This window comes from Vicia villosa, linkage group LG1, assembly GCF_029867415.1.
Source record: "Vicia villosa cultivar HV-30 ecotype Madison, WI linkage group LG1, Vvil1.0, whole genome shotgun sequence".
In the NCBI taxonomy this organism is placed as follows: Eukaryota; Viridiplantae; Streptophyta; class Magnoliopsida; order Fabales; family Fabaceae; genus Vicia; species Vicia villosa.
Genome location: NC_081180.1, coordinates 95,497,138 through 95,515,741, shown reverse-complemented (window position 1 = coordinate 95,515,741; position 18,604 = coordinate 95,497,138). Strand labels below are relative to the sequence as shown.

General features: G+C 31.3%; 2 protein-coding genes and 1 long non-coding RNA gene across 7 annotated transcripts; 2 read left to right on the top strand and 1 right to left on the bottom strand.

Moving 5' to 3' along the window:
* The first annotated feature begins 398 nt into the window (after window positions 1-398).
* Window positions 399-1,626, top strand: LOC131643614 (ABC transporter C family member 10-like). Its single transcript, XM_058913875.1, has 4 exons — window positions 399-731; window positions 871-934; window positions 1,152-1,391; window positions 1,508-1,626. Exons 1-4 carry the CDS (start codon window positions 399-401, stop codon window positions 1,618-1,620), a joined length of 750 nt encoding a protein of 249 aa, XP_058769858.1. The 3' UTR covers window positions 1,621-1,626.
* A 1,078-nt stretch (window positions 1,627-2,704) lies between these two features.
* LOC131649659 (F-box/kelch-repeat protein At3g06240-like) lies at window positions 2,705-3,502 on the bottom strand. Its single transcript, XM_058919413.1, has one exon. The coding sequence runs from the start codon at window positions 3,500-3,502 to the stop codon at window positions 2,705-2,707; it is 798 nt and encodes a 265-aa protein (XP_058775396.1).
* Window positions 3,503-14,089: 10,587 nt separating this feature from the next.
* Window positions 14,090-18,159, top strand: LOC131643615 (uncharacterized). 5 transcript variants are annotated; one of them, XR_009296250.1, is made up of 5 exons: window positions 14,091-14,636; window positions 14,899-15,729; window positions 16,158-16,226; window positions 16,352-16,656; window positions 17,792-18,159. It is a non-coding gene; the product is annotated as an uncharacterized LOC131643615 (long non-coding RNA). The 5 variants fall into 5 exon arrangements; XR_009296252.1 differs by having other exon boundaries at window positions 14,091-15,102; window positions 15,587-15,729; XR_009296253.1 differs by having other exon boundaries at window positions 14,091-15,729; window positions 16,352-16,387; window positions 16,532-16,656.
* Window positions 18,160-18,604: the final 445 nt, after the last annotated feature.

The window sequence follows — 18,604 nt, the reverse complement described above, 5'->3', positions numbered from 1 at the left end:
AATTATATGTAATTTTATTTTTCAATTGTTTTAAAAAAACCACCATATTTTATAATATTAAAATTAAATCATGGGTAATGTGCTAAACAACCATGGTTATATTAAAAATTTATTAATATTAATACTTTTCTAATATTAATATTATTTTTAACTAAATTATTATGATTAAATATATATATATATATATATAATTAGATTAATAGATTTAAAATATTTTTGAAGAAGAATTAAATATATTAAGAATTATATATATTGGGGCCATTTTTATTATTTGTCCGGGGCCTCTAAAATGTCGGGACCGACCCTGAGTAGAAATAAAGGAACTCAAGGTATTTTTTATTATTTAGATACTTATTTGCATAACGTTCTCTTCAAAGTGTGAGTTTGAACTGAAACACATGATTTGTTTCTTGATGTTGAAACAGCTACGCTACAGGCATGATGCACCACTAGTACTCTGCGGAATCACATGCACATTTGAAGGAGGACACAAAATTGGTATAGTTGGTCGAACAGGAAGCGGCAAGACCACTCTTATTGGTGCTTTATTTCGTCTAGTCGAGCCAGCAGGTGGAAAAGTCATTGTTGATGGCATTGACATTTGCTCTATTGGACTTCATGATTTGAGGTCGCGCTTTGGTATTATACCTCAGGATCCTACTCTTTTTAACGGAACAGTAAGATACAATTTGGATCCCTTATTTCAACACTCTGACCAAGAGATATGGGAGGTAGTATTATTACCTGCTAAGTTACTTTTCAGCATTTAGTTAATAACAACATGGAGTTTTTTTTCTTAGTGTTTATTTAATTATCTCGATTTCCAAGTTCCAATAATTAATGTGGACTAATTGTTGTTTCTTTACAAAGGTTCTTGGCAAGTGTCAGTTGCAAGAGACTGTCCAAGAGAAAGAAGGTGGTTTAGACTCATCAGGTACATTTTCTCCTGAAGAGCTCATGGAAATAGCTTATTGGAATGTCTACGAAAACAACTTATATGAAAACAGTCAAACTTTATTTTTTCTTCTGTTGTAGAAATAGCTCATACATAAGCACTTTTCAATAAGCACTGATGTCATAAATGTTTAATTAAGTTGTTTATCCAAACAGTAGTTCTAGATACCAATATTAAGTAACAAATTTTTATACAGTTGTTGAAGATGGGGCAAATTGGAGCATGGGACAACGGCAATTGTTCTGTCTAGGCCGTGCTTTGCTGAGGAGAAGTCGGGTATTGGTGCTCGATGAATCAACCGCATCAATTGATAATGCAACAGACTTGATTCTGCAGAAAACTATTAGGACTGAATTTGCAGATTGTACGGTAATCACGGTAGCTCACAGGATACCAACCGTGATGGATTGCACAAAGGTTCTTTCCATCAGTGATGGTAAGTAACATATTAATTACTCTTGTTGATTGAAATTTTAGCACATGTTGTTGAGAAAGCATTTGATCCTTTCATTATTTTGTTCTAAGAAAATAAAAGTGCAACTGAATTTTCAGGAAAATTAGTAGAGTATGATGAGCCAATGAAGTTGATGAAGAGAGAAGGATCTTTGTTTGGGAAGCTTGTCAAAGAGTACTGGTCTCATTTTCAATCTGCAGAGTCACATTAAAACTGAAAAGTTTTTGTAGGATTGGTTAAAAGCCAAAGAGTGTAAATAGAAGTAGGATGTAACATGTATTAATATAGTTGGACAAACACTGGGTCTTAGGTAGATATATAAATTCTCATTTTAAATTCGCAAAAGACACTTCCAATGACCACATAGCACCTATTAATATGTAGGAACAAAACCTACTTATTAGATGTGTAAGCTTGTAACAGCTGTATTGTTCCAAGGCAAATTCATACGGTAACAGCTCCTATCATGTATGATAGAAAGAATAAAATGATTGAACTCTTGATGAGGAATCCTATCATGTAGAAGAAGATGATGAAACAGTAAAGAAATTTATCGGCATAATCTTTGGCACATTAATATGCAGTTTCTTTCATAATAACTCAAACTGTAGCAACAAGTTGTTGTTATCCATTTACATTATTCCACTCTCATTCCATTAATTTATGATGGAAATCACAGTATAATTTACATATTTTTCATAAAGTTTTGCATTTGCAAATCATGATTACTGATTCTGTCATTCCTTCAAAGTGAAGGTAGAAAATGGTTGTGATTTGTGATTAGGGTTTGCATAGATGGAGATGGAGATATGACAGAGAATCACAACTCTCTGTTAGAAATACACCACAAGCAAAAGGTTAGGTTTGGTTGGGTTAGGATTTTGGACCTATCTATTAAAACCCAAATTAAAATTCACCCGTTTTTCAATACCAAATAAGGTTATGGGTAAACAATGAAACCAATTAAAATCAGCATTCCTAGTACTGAGCCTAAGCCATGAATCCTGTAGACACCGTGATAACTGAGTTTGATCTTGTTAAAAAAAATCAAAAGAGCAAAATAGTATACAGCGGCATATATATTTCAAGGAAACTCAAAAAAGGCATATATATTTCAAGCAGAATATATGGAAACTCAAAAAAGGATATATAATTGTAAAATTGGAGCACATTCATTAATATAGAAAACACAATCTGTTTGCAATTATCACAAAGACCTAAACCTTTAAAATTAAATTGATAAAACAAGGTCGTATCACCATAGCGATCTAACTGCGGATGGAAACAAGAAGAAACTAATTACTTGATCCTCCAAATGAAAGAAGGCTTTCCTTGTAAAGACCAACATTAACATAACATAACTGTCCACCAGTAATACCAATCTTTTCAATTATTTGGGTGCTCAAATTAACATAAGCCAGTTCATAATCATTTTTTTTAACGTATATATATCCCATCTTCCCAAATCCAATTGGGGGCCATTGAATGGAAGGGAAGGAGCCACAAGTATATAGTTTGATCCATGATTCACTCACACCGAGTTCACCCAAAATAGATATTTGAAAAACAATCTCATTGACATAACTTGAGATTAAAGCAATTGATCCATTTAACACTGCCAAGTGTCTATTGTATGGAAAAGAAGATGCTTTCCCGATGGGTGTTGTAAGGAACACCTCATCACTCAGGTCAAATGACAAGAGAGATATTTCATATGGACCATCTTTGATCAATTTGTTAACCAGCCAATGACACGCTCCATCCACATAAACTTCGAGACCAAAAAATGGATTAGGAAAATTACAATTAAACAAAACATTGTCCATGTCGATCATTCTCCAAGAATTACTTTTTAAACTATATATCTCAAGAAAACTTTTTGTTGGCAGAGTATGGAAGTTAAATGATATATACTGAATGACCTTATAGTCATCTCTAAGTTGGTCATAACCAAACCCGTGAAAAACACAGCTCAAATTTGGTTTAAGTTCGCCGGCATAAGGGCTAGAAGGAATGTCCATGAATTCGTCGGTATCAGGGCTAGAAGGAATGCCCATGAATTCGTCGGTATCAGGGCCAGAAGGGCTGACCATGAATTGTATCAGGCCGAGAAGAAGGGACTATGAATAGAGCTGTCAAACAAGCCCCTTAATTAAAAGCCCTAACTATTTGGCCCCATTAAAGCCCCAATATATTAAGCCCCTAATTATTGAGATTTATTTTAGGGCCTAAAATTTTAGGCCCTTTACCTAATGCATTTTTTTTTGGCCCCATTGAAGGGGCCTTATTTTATTAAAAAAAAAACACAAAAACTTCATAATGAATCTCATTTTTTCTGGGAGTAATTATATGTCTAATGATGCAGTGATAATAATGTTAAATTTTCTACACATTGATTCACAATTGAAATGGATTTTTCAGTTGTTTCGTTACTTGATAAAGTCACTGTATATGAAAAGTCATGTTCTTTGGCTTGATTGTAAAGTTGAAATACTACTTAGATCTTACACTAATGAGGATGCTGTGTTGTATATTGTTTGATATTCAATGAAAAGTTCAAAATATATATATATATATATATATATATATATATATATATATATATATATATATATATATATATATATATATATATATATATATATATATATATATATATATAAAACCAAGATGAGCATAGCAGTTTATTTAACTAAACCATCACCCAATAGCCTTAGACATACAAAACCAAACAATAGCAGACAAATTTAGGATTTATAACATCAGTGAAAACAATTCATTAAATTAGAAGAAAGTGTGACCAAATACAGTACTATAATGCCAGATTTATCAATTAACGTGTTTCATTTTCTTTCCATGTTACATAATACTTGTAGATTCAAAGAGATACTATTTCAACCCTCTATCTTATAGAAGTGAGCTCTATATCTCCATATATATATATATATATATATATATATATATATATATATATATATATATATATATATATATATATATATATATATATATATATATATATATATATATATATATATATATATATATTTACTCTTCAAATTTTTAATTGAAAAGATTATTTTTTGAATTTTTAATTATTTTATTTGGGGCCTTATGGCCCTCTTTAAAATTTTGGGGCCTTTTAACTTTGGGGCCTATGTATTTGAGGGCTTACTATTCATTAATTTTTTTTAGGCCCCTTTATTATGGGGCTGGGGCCTAAATTAATTGGCCCCTTAAATTGACACCTCTAACTATGAATTCGGTATCAGGGCCAGCGGGGTTGCTAGAATGAATGACCATGAATTCCTCGGGAGCGTGGCTAGAAGGAATGACCGCGAATTCCTCGGGGACGTGGCAATCCTCGGGAGAAAGAAAGACCTTGACAGTGGTAGTGGGGCTAGAAGGAATGACCATGAATTCCTTGGTAGCAGGATTCCACAATACATATTGGACATTTTCAGGATAATAAGTTTGCACAAGACAGAAAATGCCGTTAACACTTGTGGAGCCCAGAATACAAATTACATCAGACCGTCGAAGTGGAGATGGGAAATTTAATTTGACGCTGTTATTATTATCGAGCAAATGGAATGCAGAGTAGAGATCATCAGTGTTTTGATCATAATGATTTGTGAGAATAAATGTATGATAATCATCTTGAGAACCGTGACGAGATATGAAACGGTTGGTGTACATGCTCATGAAATCAGGATTTTCAAATAAAACGGACCATGATTTGCATACGCTTTCAAAGCGCTTCAATGATTTTATGGACAGTTTTGAAAGAATGGAGAAAGCAATTTCATCGGGAATAGAGGTTATGCTAACCTTTGATTCAGAGGACTTGGTTTCCATCTTTGATTCGGAGGACTTGGTTCCCTTATCCATCGGATTGTTTTCCATACACATCGGAGCAGGGTGGTAGACGGTGGTGATGGTGGGGTATAACCATGTTGCAATGACGTTAGAAATCGGACTAGGGTTGTTGACGGTGGAATCCATGTAGAAGAACGATAGTGGAATAGAGCTTCTGCTGATTTCACTTCGTTTTGTGATGAGTGATGACCACGGCTTCTGCTTTATTTTCTCTATGTTACAATTAGGGCTCCAAACCCCCCTACTTATAGGTTAGATTTCGGGCTTCAAAACTCCCCAAACTTATTTATTTCTCAAGAATTTGTCTATGTACTCCTAGCAGTAGTGAAAAATATTTAAAATATTTTTTGGATGTGTATATTTAAATGCATATTTTTTTTATAATTTAAAAATGTTTTAAATATGCATATCCGAAAATATTTTTTTAAATTTTTTTATTTAAACGTTAGAGGTAAAATGTCATAATTTTTTTTGAAATATACAATATCTTAATTAACTAGTATTTCAAATTTCTTTTAATTTTATTTTAAGATATTTATTTATAATATAGTTATAATAGTTATTATTATAAAGATAACTAAATACAAATTGTTATAAATAAGGAAAAAAAATTAAATAAAATTTTAATTTTGTAATAATTTATTTATCACAATTTTTTAAAATTATAAAAGTAATTATTTTTAAAATTGACTACAACATTATACATTATAATTAATGAAAGTATCATGTTAAAAATATTCTCTTATTAGCATTATAATTTTAAATTTAGATTAGCTTTTTTTTAATTTATTTTATATGAAAATAATGTGTTGATTTAGATATTTAATACATTGATATTATTATTATATCTTGATTATAATTGTTTATATTTAATTATATATTTTGATTAATACAATTAATTATATTATTAATATAATTGATTCACCTTAATTTAATTTTTTTTATAAATATTAAGTTATTTCGAAAATATATTTTCGAAAAATTCCAATATCAAAAATTAGATTACTTCGGAAATATATGTCTGAAAAATTTCAATACCAAAAATTGAGTATTTCGGAAATGCATCTAAAAAAACATTAAAAAATTATAAATTTAATTTTTTTTATAGTTAATGGATGTTTAATTATTTTCTACTTTGATTTTCTCTTATAGCTCCATTTGATATTGATGGACCCGATTTTGTTGAGGACCTTTCAACCTTCTTTTCCACAACATGAGGTTACTGGAAGTTGCTATCTATCTTGGGAGAGCATTATACAAATATGGTACGTAAGTTTCTCCCTCTTCTTTTATACAACTTTGAATGAATGTGCCTAATTTCAATTGAACTGGATAAAGAAATTTGAGACTTATGGCTCTGTTCATAATATCAATTTCATGTGAATACTCTCTTGTGCCATAGTTTCTTGTTATTCGATAGAATAGAGCAGAAAAGAAGTTGGTACTGTCTGAGATAATTTACTTTATCTTTAGATTTTGCTTTTCTTTTTCTTTGGGTCTGTTTGAGATAAGAAGTGATACAAAAAGTATAATATAGTGTGTGTAAACAAGAAGTGATACAAAAAGTATAATATAGTGTGTGTAGGGTATAATTTGCATGGTGAAATGAATTGGGTTTGTTTGAGATAAGAATGGAATATGATGAAGAAAAACAAGTTTGTAGAGAGAACAGTGGAGTCAGATCTCCGTGACACAAAAATAGTGAGAGGACTTGGTACCTTTTCTTTTGTATCAGCAAAATTATTTGATTTTACTTTGGACTTTTTCTTTTGTCTTCTCAAACACATTTCTCAATAAAGCTGATACCAACCATTTAGGTAGTATTGTGTGAGTGTGAGCCAATGATTTCATAATTATAACTCTATCATTTCTTATTTAGAAGTCACCATCTTTTCCAATCATAAATTTCATCATTACTCTCTTCATTTCAATTTAATGGATTATTTTCATCATTTTACTTTATGGCAGGTTCTTTAACTTGAAGATGAGCAATGATGAGAATGGCATGCAAAGAAGAGGTCGAAAGGTGAAGAAATTGAGTGGCTCAAATCAGTTGGAATTCTCTTGTAGCTTAAGGACTTTGATTTTATGCAACTCGAATTCAACTTGTTTTAACTTGGGATATGTAGCTAGTAGTCTAGTACTGTATGTAATCTTGAATTTGAATCTTGTTTCACTTAGAAATTCTCTTTTGTAATTCAAGAACTTGATGTAATTGAAATCGAAAGATTTGTACTAATTTTGTATCACTTTTTCTAAACTTATTAACATTAATTATGTCATTTCAGACTAGTGTATGTCTAGTTTACTTCTTAGAATAATGGATTTTTCCATTTCCTTAAAAGATTTGTTTATATATATATATATATATATATATATATATATATATATATATATATATATATATATATATATATATATATAGAGAGAGAGAGAGAGAGAGAGAGAGAGAGAGAGAGAGAGAGAGAGAGAGAAAGTGTGGTATTTTACAATTAAGAATATTTAAATTATTTTTTGTGAAATTTAAATTTTTGAAAGAAATTTAAAAATAATGGGTATATTAATTTTTATTTGTGAAATTTAATTTTTTTATGAAATTTTAAAAATAATTAACAATAATTTTTTTGTGAAATTTAATTTATTAAAGAAATTTAAAAAATAATTAACAATATTTTTTTTGTGAAATTTAATTTTTTAATGAAATTTAAAAAATAATTAACAATATATTTTTTTGTGAAATTTAATTTTTTTTATGAAATTTTAAAAATAATTAACAATATTTTTTTTTGTGAAATTTAATTTTTTTGTGAAATTTAAAAAGTAATTAACAATATTTTTTTTTGTGAAATTTAATTTTTTTTATGAAATTTAAAAAACAATTAAGAATTTTTATAATTATTTGCTTGGATGGATGGATATCCATCCATTTAAAATATGTTAATGGATGGATTGGATGGATTTTATTTCTTAATGGATGGATTGGATTGGATTTTTATTAAGAGATTTTAGTGGAATGTAATGGATTAATGGATTGGTTTGATCCATCCATTAACAATCCAATCCATATCCATCCAATCCATCCATTTTGCCACCCCTAAGAATTTTCAAATAAAACGGACCATGATTTGCATACGCATTCAAAGCGCTTCAATGATTTTATGGACAGTTTTGAAAGAATAGAGAAAGCAATTTCATCGGGAATAGAGGTTATGCTAACCTTTGATTCAGAGGACTTGGTTTCCATCTTTGATTCGGAGGACTTGGTTCCCTTATCCATCGGATTGTTTTCCATACACATCGGAGCAGGGTGGTAGACGGTGGTGATGGTGGGGTATAACCATGTTGCAATGACGTTAGAAATCGGACTAGGGTTGTTGACGGTGGAATCCATGTAGAAGAACGATAGTGGAATAGAGCTTCTGCTGATTTCACTTCGTTTTGTGATGAGTGATGACCACGGCTTCTGCTTTATTTTCTCTATGTTACAATTAGGGCTCCAAAACCCCCTACTTATAGGTTAGATTTCGGGCTTCAAAACTCCCCAAACTTATTTATTTCTCAAGAATTTGTCTATGTACTCCTAGTAGTAGTGAAAAATATTTAAAATATTTTTTGGATGTGTATATTTAAATGCATATTTTTTTTATAATTTAAAAATGTTTTAGATATGCATATCCGAAAATATTTTTTTAAATTTTTTTATTTAAACGTTAGAGTTAAAATGTCATAATTTTTTTTGAAATATACAATATCTTAATTAACTAGTATCTCAAATTTCTTTTAATTTTATTTTAAGATATTTATTTATAATATAGTTATAATAGTTATTATTATAAAGATAACTAAATACAAATTGTTATAAATAAGGAAAAAAAATTAAATAAAATTTTAATTTTGTAATAATTTATTTATCACAATTTTTTAAAATTATAAAAGTAATTATTTTTAAAATTGACTACAACATTATACATTATAATTAATGAAAGTATCATGTTAAAAATATTCTCTTATTAGCATTATAATTTTAAATTTAGATTAGCTTTTTTTTAATTTATTTTATATGAAAATAATGTGTTGATTTAGATATTTAATACATTGATATTATTATTATATCTTGATTATAATTGTTTATATTTAATTATATATTTTGATTAATACAATTAATTATATTATTAATATAATTGATTCACCTTAATTTAATTTTTTTTTATAAATATTAAGTTATTTCGAAAATATATTTTCGAAAAATTCCAATATCAAAAATTAGATTACTTCGGAAATATATGTCTGAAAAATTTCAATACCAAAAATTGAGTATTTCGGAAATGCATCTAAAAAAACATTAAAAAATTATAAATTTAATGCGTTCAGAGAGATATGTCTGAAAAATTTTAATACCAAAAATTGAGTATTTCGGAAATGCATCTAAAAAAACATTAAAAAAATTATAAATTTAATGGGTTCGGAGATGCATTTTTAAATTTTGAGAAAAAAAATTACGCTAGAGATTCTAAGTATGTGGGTGTATAGAGAATTTTTCTTTTTTTTTTCCTCTTACCCAAGGTGCAAGGCCATTATCTCTATCTATTAGTTATCTTATATATGTGATTGGTCAAATAATATGCAAAATTCGTGGATGGCTGCCAATGTGAGAATCCTAACGTCAGCACTTTGAGACTGATTCTAGTTTACTTATTAATTGGAGTTACATCAACAGTGAATGGCACAACAAAATCCTTTGTAGCTAACCATCTTGCTGAATCAATTGCTGGAGCTGTGACAATAAGGGCTTTTGAAGAGGAAGATCGTTTTTTCGAAAAGAACCTTGATCTAATCGATAGCAATGCTACTTCTTTCTTTCATAGTTTTGTTGCAACTGAGTGGTTGATTCAACGGTTAGAAACAGTAGGTGTTGTTGTTCTTGCATTTGCCGCACTGTGTATAGTTGTACTTCCACCGGAACATTTTCCTCCAGTGAGACTTCTTCTGTTAGTGCCTTTACAATTTCCCTTTTATTGTTTTCTTAACCATAGTTGTGTCTTATTATGCAAGTAGTATAATTTGAATATGTGATGTTACTTCAGGATTTATTGGCATGGCTCTCTCTTATAGTCTTTCACTTAATGCTTCCTTCCTTAGTATTTTCAATTCAAAATCAATACAATATTAGTAAATTACATAATATCAATGGAAAGGATAAAATCAATATATGCATGTACCAAGTGTAGTTTTTGGATTTTGAAAATATTGTCACGGACGAAGTAATTCGCTGTGTCGTGGAACAATATGCTTCCTTTAAGACGTTTTGCAGTACTGTCAAAATTATACAAAGCAGCTCTTAATAACTATGACGTCTCCAGGATAAAACAACTTGTTCACAAAAGGGTTACGATTATCACTTGTACTGTGATGAATCGTTCAAAGAAATACACCTTCAAATTGTGTTTAAACCACTCTTAGTATCTGAAATAATTTCAATTGTTGATGGCGCACAAGGCCACTCGAAAAATAAAGAAGAAAAAAGTTGTTTTGAAATGAAGAGAATATAGAGGGAGAAGAGAGATTCCAAAAGTTTAGAAATCTGGCGTACGTTTCCAATAAACCACTCTTTTACTGACTTTGCCTTTTGTAGCTTCTAACGTTCCTTTTGTCAGTAAGAGATTAGACTTAATAGTCTGTCATCTTGTACTTTCTTCAGGACTCAGATTTGTAGATACAATGTTTGAATATCAGAGTCAAACAGCTTTGGTGCAGAGCATCTTTCGTCTTCTGACTTTGAAGAGCTTTGAGTGTGATACCATCAGAGCTTCAGAGCTTTTGCTTCTGACTGCATTCTTCTGATGCTTTACAGTTCATGTTCTGATTCTGCATGACCATCTTCTGATGTCTTGCCAGAGCATGTTCTGATGAAGCCATCTAGAACCTTCTGAGTCAGTGCTTCTGAGCCCTGCTTTGTGCATACTCTTTATATATTTCCTGAAATGGAAAACGTAAAGGATTAGAGTACCACATTGTCTTATACAAAATTCATACTTAATGTTATCATCAAAACATAGAATATTGATCAGAACAAATCTTGTTCTAACAAGGTGGTCATGTTCCACTTCTACAATATCGACAACACTAGTGGTGTGGACATCTCCCAACAACACTTTCTTATCTTTAATATCCGTGTATGTTTTAAACGTAACACGATCATAACAAACATGACGAGAGGTGCCAGTGTTTATCTACCAACCATCAGATCTATCAACCTTATTGATTTCAATTATCATAGCAATGATTTGCTCATTAGTCAGATTAACTTGTGCATTACGAGCTACACTGGGTTCAAGCATGCTTCTACATTTATTAGCCATATGACTTAATTTTCCACAGTTGAAACAAAGGAAAAACATCATTTCTTTGATGTGGTGGTTGTTGTCTAGTTGGAGCAATTGAGGCAATAGAATTGTTCTCATTCTTAATTCGGCTCACAATATTGCGGTTCTAATTCTTTAATGATTTTCCATATGGCTTTAGAACCACACCGAATTTCTTTTTTGTTGTTTAAAACAACCAAGACTTTTCTTTTTAATCATGTCTCTGAGATTCTTCTTTAATTTAAATGAGAATAATCAGTCTCTCAATTAAAAATTATTTTATTTTGTAAGAAAGCATAATTCTTAAAAACTTTCAAACTAGGGGGCAGTTTGTCAATAATAAAATAAATTTGAATTGTTCATATAAATACATACCTTTAGTGATGATCTCAAGAACAATCTTTTGAAGTTCTTGACTTTGGATTTTCACTGACCTTTCATCTACCATCTGATACTTCACGTAGCTGCTAAAATCATTCTCCTGTTTTCCGGCTTCTTCAATGTCATACTTGTTTTTCAGAGCCTTTTAAACATATTTTGAAGTATCATAGTTACTGTAATAGTCATACCGATCATTTGCGATTCCATTCAGAATATTTTAATCATTCTTTCAATAAGGTGATTTCTTTCCTAAGTTGTAAATAGTTTGCTTTAATCTGTGCAACAGACTCAATGTCAAAACTATTACGTGTTCCTTTTGAATCCTCATATTTTTTTACCGTTAGTTTGTTCGATTGATCCAAAAAGAGCAACAAAATATCTTCGGTCAGAATGTTAGCTATCTTTTTCAACATTAAGAAGAACATCATCCTTTTGTTGCCAACATTTGAAGTGACATCTCTCAAACATGAACGATTTGTCAAAGACAGTATCCATAGAAGTACCAATAACTTCTTCGGTAGCCATTGCAAGTCGAAATGTCTTAAAATTGTTGGATCACGATTTGAACAAGTTTGCCACCAAAGAAATTACCGGGTCAAGTCGCGGATCGATACGCTTTCTTTAAGACGTTTTGCGGTACTGCCAAAGTTATGCAAAGTAGCTCTTAATACCCACGACGCCTCTAGGATAAAATAACCCATTTCTATACTATATGATTACTACTTGCAAGGTAGATAATTGTTCTAGAAACACACCCTCAGATGGTTCTAAGACCACTTAAATATGGTATATATACGAGTAGAAATACACCTAAAGATGGTTCCAAGAGAAATTTCAATAATTCTCAAAAGAGAATCCAAGAAAAATTATACTTGATAATTTCTCAACTCAAACGAGGAGAAATTAACATTATTCTCTAAGGAGAATTCAAGAAAGTACTCGGAAAATTCAACGAGTAGAAAGAAAGGGGGAAAAGTTGGCGCTTCGACAATTCAAAAGACGTGGAGTGAGGAAGGAAAAAGTCAAAATAAGTTTTTGGTGTGTTTTGGAATGAAACAAGTGATTTCCTTATATAATGAAATAAACTAGCCAAGATTTCTAATCTAAGCATTGTGAGACTAAGGAGTTTTTTCAACTAACACACAATGTGGGACTTGACTTGTAAACTATTTCAATTCATCTCCCTATTTTGAAATATTGACATAATGTTCCAACAATCCCACTCAATTACCATAGTTTTGAAGATATTTATAAAAGCAAGGATTCTCTATATTTCTCAAAAGAACTTGAGGTATCCATTACTATAGTTTTAATATAAATAATATATATATATATATATATATATATATATATATATATATCACTACAAGAAAATTAGGATTTTACGACACCAAGATTACGACAGTTACTTAATAGCCGTCGTAATTCACATATAGAGACAGATGTTACGACGGTTAACACCAACCGTCCTTGTTTTTTTATAAATTAAAATAAGATTGCGACGGTTTTTACTAAACCGCCCTAAATTGAATTTTACGACGGTTATAGTAACTGTCCTAAAACATCAGTCACGACGGTACATCAACAGTCGCCACGATACATTTTAACCCACGCGTTGGAGATTAAGCAACTAAAACAACTCATCACATCCATGACCACGACGGTGAACCAACTGTCGCGCCCCCTAAAATTCATCAAAGGTCACGACGGTGAACTAACCGTCGTGCCTATAAAACCCATAAAAAAATTTGTTTCATTGTTTTGTTTTCCCACATTTTTATTGTTATTTATTAAATATTAATCATATAAATAGTAATAAATAATTACATTTACAACATAAATTATAAGTTATATTTATATTAGTAATATTTATAATATACTAACAATATCAATACATATTTAATAAAAAGTAAAATATATATAAAAATATATTAAAAATTATTGATGTCAAAAATATTTTATTTATCCCACACATTTCATTTCCCTCTCTTCGTTTTATTATTATTTTTAAAACAAAAAAAATTAAAAAAAGTTAAAACAAATAAAACGACACCTTTCCAATATCATTTAGTTTCCCCTTTCTATTTCTTTAGGGTTTTTCTTTCACCAATTTCTAGAAGGCATATAGTGAACCAATTGCTCGGAGTTGTAACCCAGAAGAAGGTCTAAGTCTCGGAAAGGATGATATCATTCTTGAGGATGAAATCGAAGACTTACCACGAAACACCGGTGAATCGCGGTTGTTGCCTGGACCTGATAGAACAACGAGTTCAGAGCTGGACGTTGATTTTTGTTTTCAGATTCAGAGTTAACTCGGTCGGTTGAGGCGCTGGACGTTGATTTTGGTTTTCAGATTTAGAGCTATCAGATGACCAGAACAGTTCAGCTTTATTGAGCTCATCACCGGCGGAGGTGGTGATACTGGAAGGAGGCGAGAGATTGAAGGCACCGAGTAGGTGGTCGGAGTTGGGAGGAAATCGGCGGTGGAACGGAGACGTGGGTTCCATTAGGAACAAATCTATTTCAGGGCATTCTATTACGGTTTGAGAAACTGTGGGAGCTTGTTCTGTTAAAGTAAACGGTGCTATTGCTTTTGAGATTTCGGGTATTTAACTTCATTCAATTCCGTTTCTAAATGTGCTTTTTTTTATTGGATGGACCTATTTTTTATGATATTTATAAATATGAATTTGTTATTATTTGTTGTTTTGTACTTTTTAACGATTCAAGAACTCCTCTGGATTCTGTGTTTCATTGGCTTTCTCTAGGGTGTTATGTCCGTGGCCAAAGCTTCTGTTGGTTAGCATTTATTATAGTTTTCTATCTTACAAATGTAAATTGGTGTCTGTTCTCATGATGAAATGCAGTGATCAATGAATCGCGGTTTGATGTGATCTTAATTGAGTTGCGAACCGGAGCATTCAAAGATGTATCATATCAGGCAAGTGCCACACCAAATATGGGTCATGTTCGAAGTCGTAGTATTGGTTGGCATGGAATTGGAATCTTGTTGAGTGGCTTTTTTGGAACACTAATTGGTCAAAAGTTTCTGTGTATTTTCTAATTTTCTTGTAAGTGTGGGTGGAAAGAGATTAAGTCAATTTTAGGTTGAACTAATATTTGTGTTGTCTATTCACATTGGTGACTCTTGTTTCAATTTATAGTATTGTTTATGCTTTGAATATTTAAGATATGACTCTTAATAAAGCTAGCAACAAGGAATTAGTGGATACAGTAGAAAAGGTTTCAATTTGTAGTATTGTTTATGCTTTGAATATTTAAGATATGACTCTTAATAAAGCTAGCAACAAGGAATTAGTGGATACAGTAGAAAAGGTTTCAATTTATAGTATTGTTTATGCTTTGAATATTTAAGATATGACTCTTGAATATTCCAAGAGAACATGTTAACCACAATCACTTTTGTATTGTAAAATTAGTAGAAGTAATTGGTGATAATGTAGGAGCCTTTAACTCACGCATTCCTTCTATGTGTGGTGTCCTAGTGTCATGCACTCACTAATATGAGCCTAATGATCTCATTAATTTTGACAGGAAAAGGTTTCGATCTGATCTTTAATTTTGGTGGTTCCAGCAAGCATGAAACTGCAAAATCCTTCGAGTTTAACATTTACTTCAACTGTACTATCCTTCTCTCATACTAGTGTTTAACGAACGGAAGTCATCATTGTTAATAAGTAAGTGCATCTGTTATTAGTGTTTTGTTGCAAGTAGATATGCGGTGGTGTACTAATTAAGTTTATGTTAGAATTATGTTTTGGATTATCAAATACAATGTATGAGACAAAAATCTTAATAGACTTGTACACCAGTAACATTTCTTTGTGGTTTAAATTGCTCCAAATTCTCTTATACTGTTTTGGGTATGTTACTGAAACAATAACATTACAATGTGGTTTTCTCTGAGTTATTTATGATGTATAAGAAGTATTGTTGCGATTCTAATCTTGGTTTCTGACTAGTGGTATATACCATTTATTTGTATAAGAAGCTAGTTAGTCTATTGGCTTTGTAATCAAATATGCAAGTAGTTTATTTTCTTGTAGATCTGCCTATTATATTTGACATTTTTTTTCTTTTAATTTGGCATTTCTTCTCGGTGCAGTTTCAACGGCTTGATGTGCGGTTGGCGGGACTGGTTTTTCACATCAATGAGCTATTATTTTTAGCAGAAGTATGTGATGTTTTTTGCTAAATTCTGATATGTTACATTAGTTTAAGCATTGGTTTTGGGAGGACTTGATGTATGAGCTGGTTGAATATTTTTGCCTAATATGGTCTTTTTTGTATGATGCATAGATTATCTTGGCCGTTGTCAAATCAGAGTGGGAGAAGGTGCATCTTTTTGTGTTCCTCTTGATTTACTTCAGTTGTATTGTTTCTTACTTTTAAGCTCCTACGCTATATATATTTTTTGGTTCAGTAGTATATGTTTCCTATATTTGATGTGCAATCATTGCTCTTAGCTCTTTTGTTTAGGGCTACAAAGGATAGGATACATTCAGCTCAAGAACTTGTTCATTCTTGTCAAAGTTGATGATGCATTGATTATGATGGATTTCTATTCACTTGGTTGTATAGATTGCAAAGCACTTCACCCAAAGGTACTATTTTGTATGATTTCTTTATTGAAGCCATGATTTATAAGGATATATTAAAATTTATGATACAAAGATAACATACATAATGCACAAAAGTTTAAGGAAAATATAGTGATGAAAGAGGTCACAAGGGGTGCTGCTAGTTTTTTTTTGTTGTAACAGAGCCTGTGCATTAATTTATATAAGAAAGAATTACACCATAGGTTGTTTCTGTTATGCCTTTAACTGACTTCACTAGAAAGGGATGATTTTGAATGTGGGTAAGATCAAGACACTGGATTATAGGTCAGACCATTAAACTGGAAAAGAATGATACTGGATGTGGGTATAATGGGATGCTCAAGTCTCATATTGTGTAGTATAGGGTGCTCAATGAGTATTTAAGTGGCTTAGATATTTCCTCCCCATTGATAGCTAGCATAGGTTGTTTCTGTTATGCCTTTAACTGACTTCACTAGAAAGGGATGATTTTGAATGTGGGTAAGATCAAGACACTGGATTATAGGTCAGACCATTAAACTGGAAAAGAATGATATTGGATGTGGGTATTATGGGATGCCCAAGTCTCATATTGTGTAGTATAGGGTGCTCAATGAGTATTTAAGTGGCTTAGATATTTCCTCCCCATTGATAGCTAGCATTAAGGGAGGGTTTCCCAAGTTCATACATACTTATCAATTAACATCAAAGCTTGTTATTGGTGCCTCATAAAGGGCTACTTGCAAAGGGGCTGACCGGACTGATCGAGTAAAGAATTATAGCGTGCAGCCTTCAGGACATTGGCTCTCACGGATGGTGTTTTGATAGAGACTTAGGAATTATGGAGTCTTATAAATTTTGGTGTTGTGTTGACTAAATCGGGCAGTTAAAACTTCAATCTCGTGAAATCTTGCACTCATACTAAACTTTTTGTTGGCGCTTGCATACGAGGTCGTTGCCACTAATATGTCATGGGTGCTATATACTAGTTTGTTTTGTTATAATGTGTTTTTCAGCTACAGAAAAAAGTGTTAGCTAGTACTAGTATGTTTTGTTATAATGTGTTCTTCTTTCTAAGGGATATATATTTCATGATCTACAAGTTTATTAGTTAAAGCTGGAAATTTAAGTATATGTAATATATATTTAGTATGTTCAGTTGCAGGTTCAAAGACTGAAGAATTGAGTATTGTGAAGGGTGATGGTATTTTTGGTCTGTCAAGTGACTCAAGTCTCAGTATGCTGCAACTGTATGTGATATTTCGCTAGAAAAAAATCGATATTGGTGAAGATGAAACAGGTTCTTGTTTTACACATGATGAAACCGTATCTAATCTTCGAGAGGAGACAACATAGGACCGCTCGACAAGTTGCTAGACAAACTGAATATCGGAGCTAATGCGTCTCTTTTCTCATCTTTTATTACAAATGGAGCTCTTTTGATAAGTTTGGTAGAAGAATATTATTTCTATAATGCTGCATTAAAAAAAAATTGTTACAAGTTAAGTTATGTTTGATCTTGTGAAATGTCTCTGTATTTAGTTCTTGAATTCTAAAGAACACATTTGTTTCAATATATTTTGAATGTACTAGTTAACATTAAAATATATTTTTTTAAATTAATATATTTAGTGGGGGTTTCAAACCTCCATAATTTATTTTAAAATTAAAATGTAATATAAATAACGACTGTTTGAAACCGTCGCAATTAGAATTTAAAAAAGAATTCAAACTGACTTTCACAACGGTTTGTTACTGTCATTACTGGAAATTTACGACAGTTTGAAACTGTTGCAACCAGAATTGAAAAATGAATTCAAACTAAATTTCACGACAGTTTGTAACCGTCGCTGATTGCAATTTACGACTGTATTTTACCCGTCGCGATTATTAACGACGGTTGGAGTGGCGGTTTTAACAACCGTCGCAATACACCCTGGCGACACACGTTTCCGCGACAGCTGCACAACCG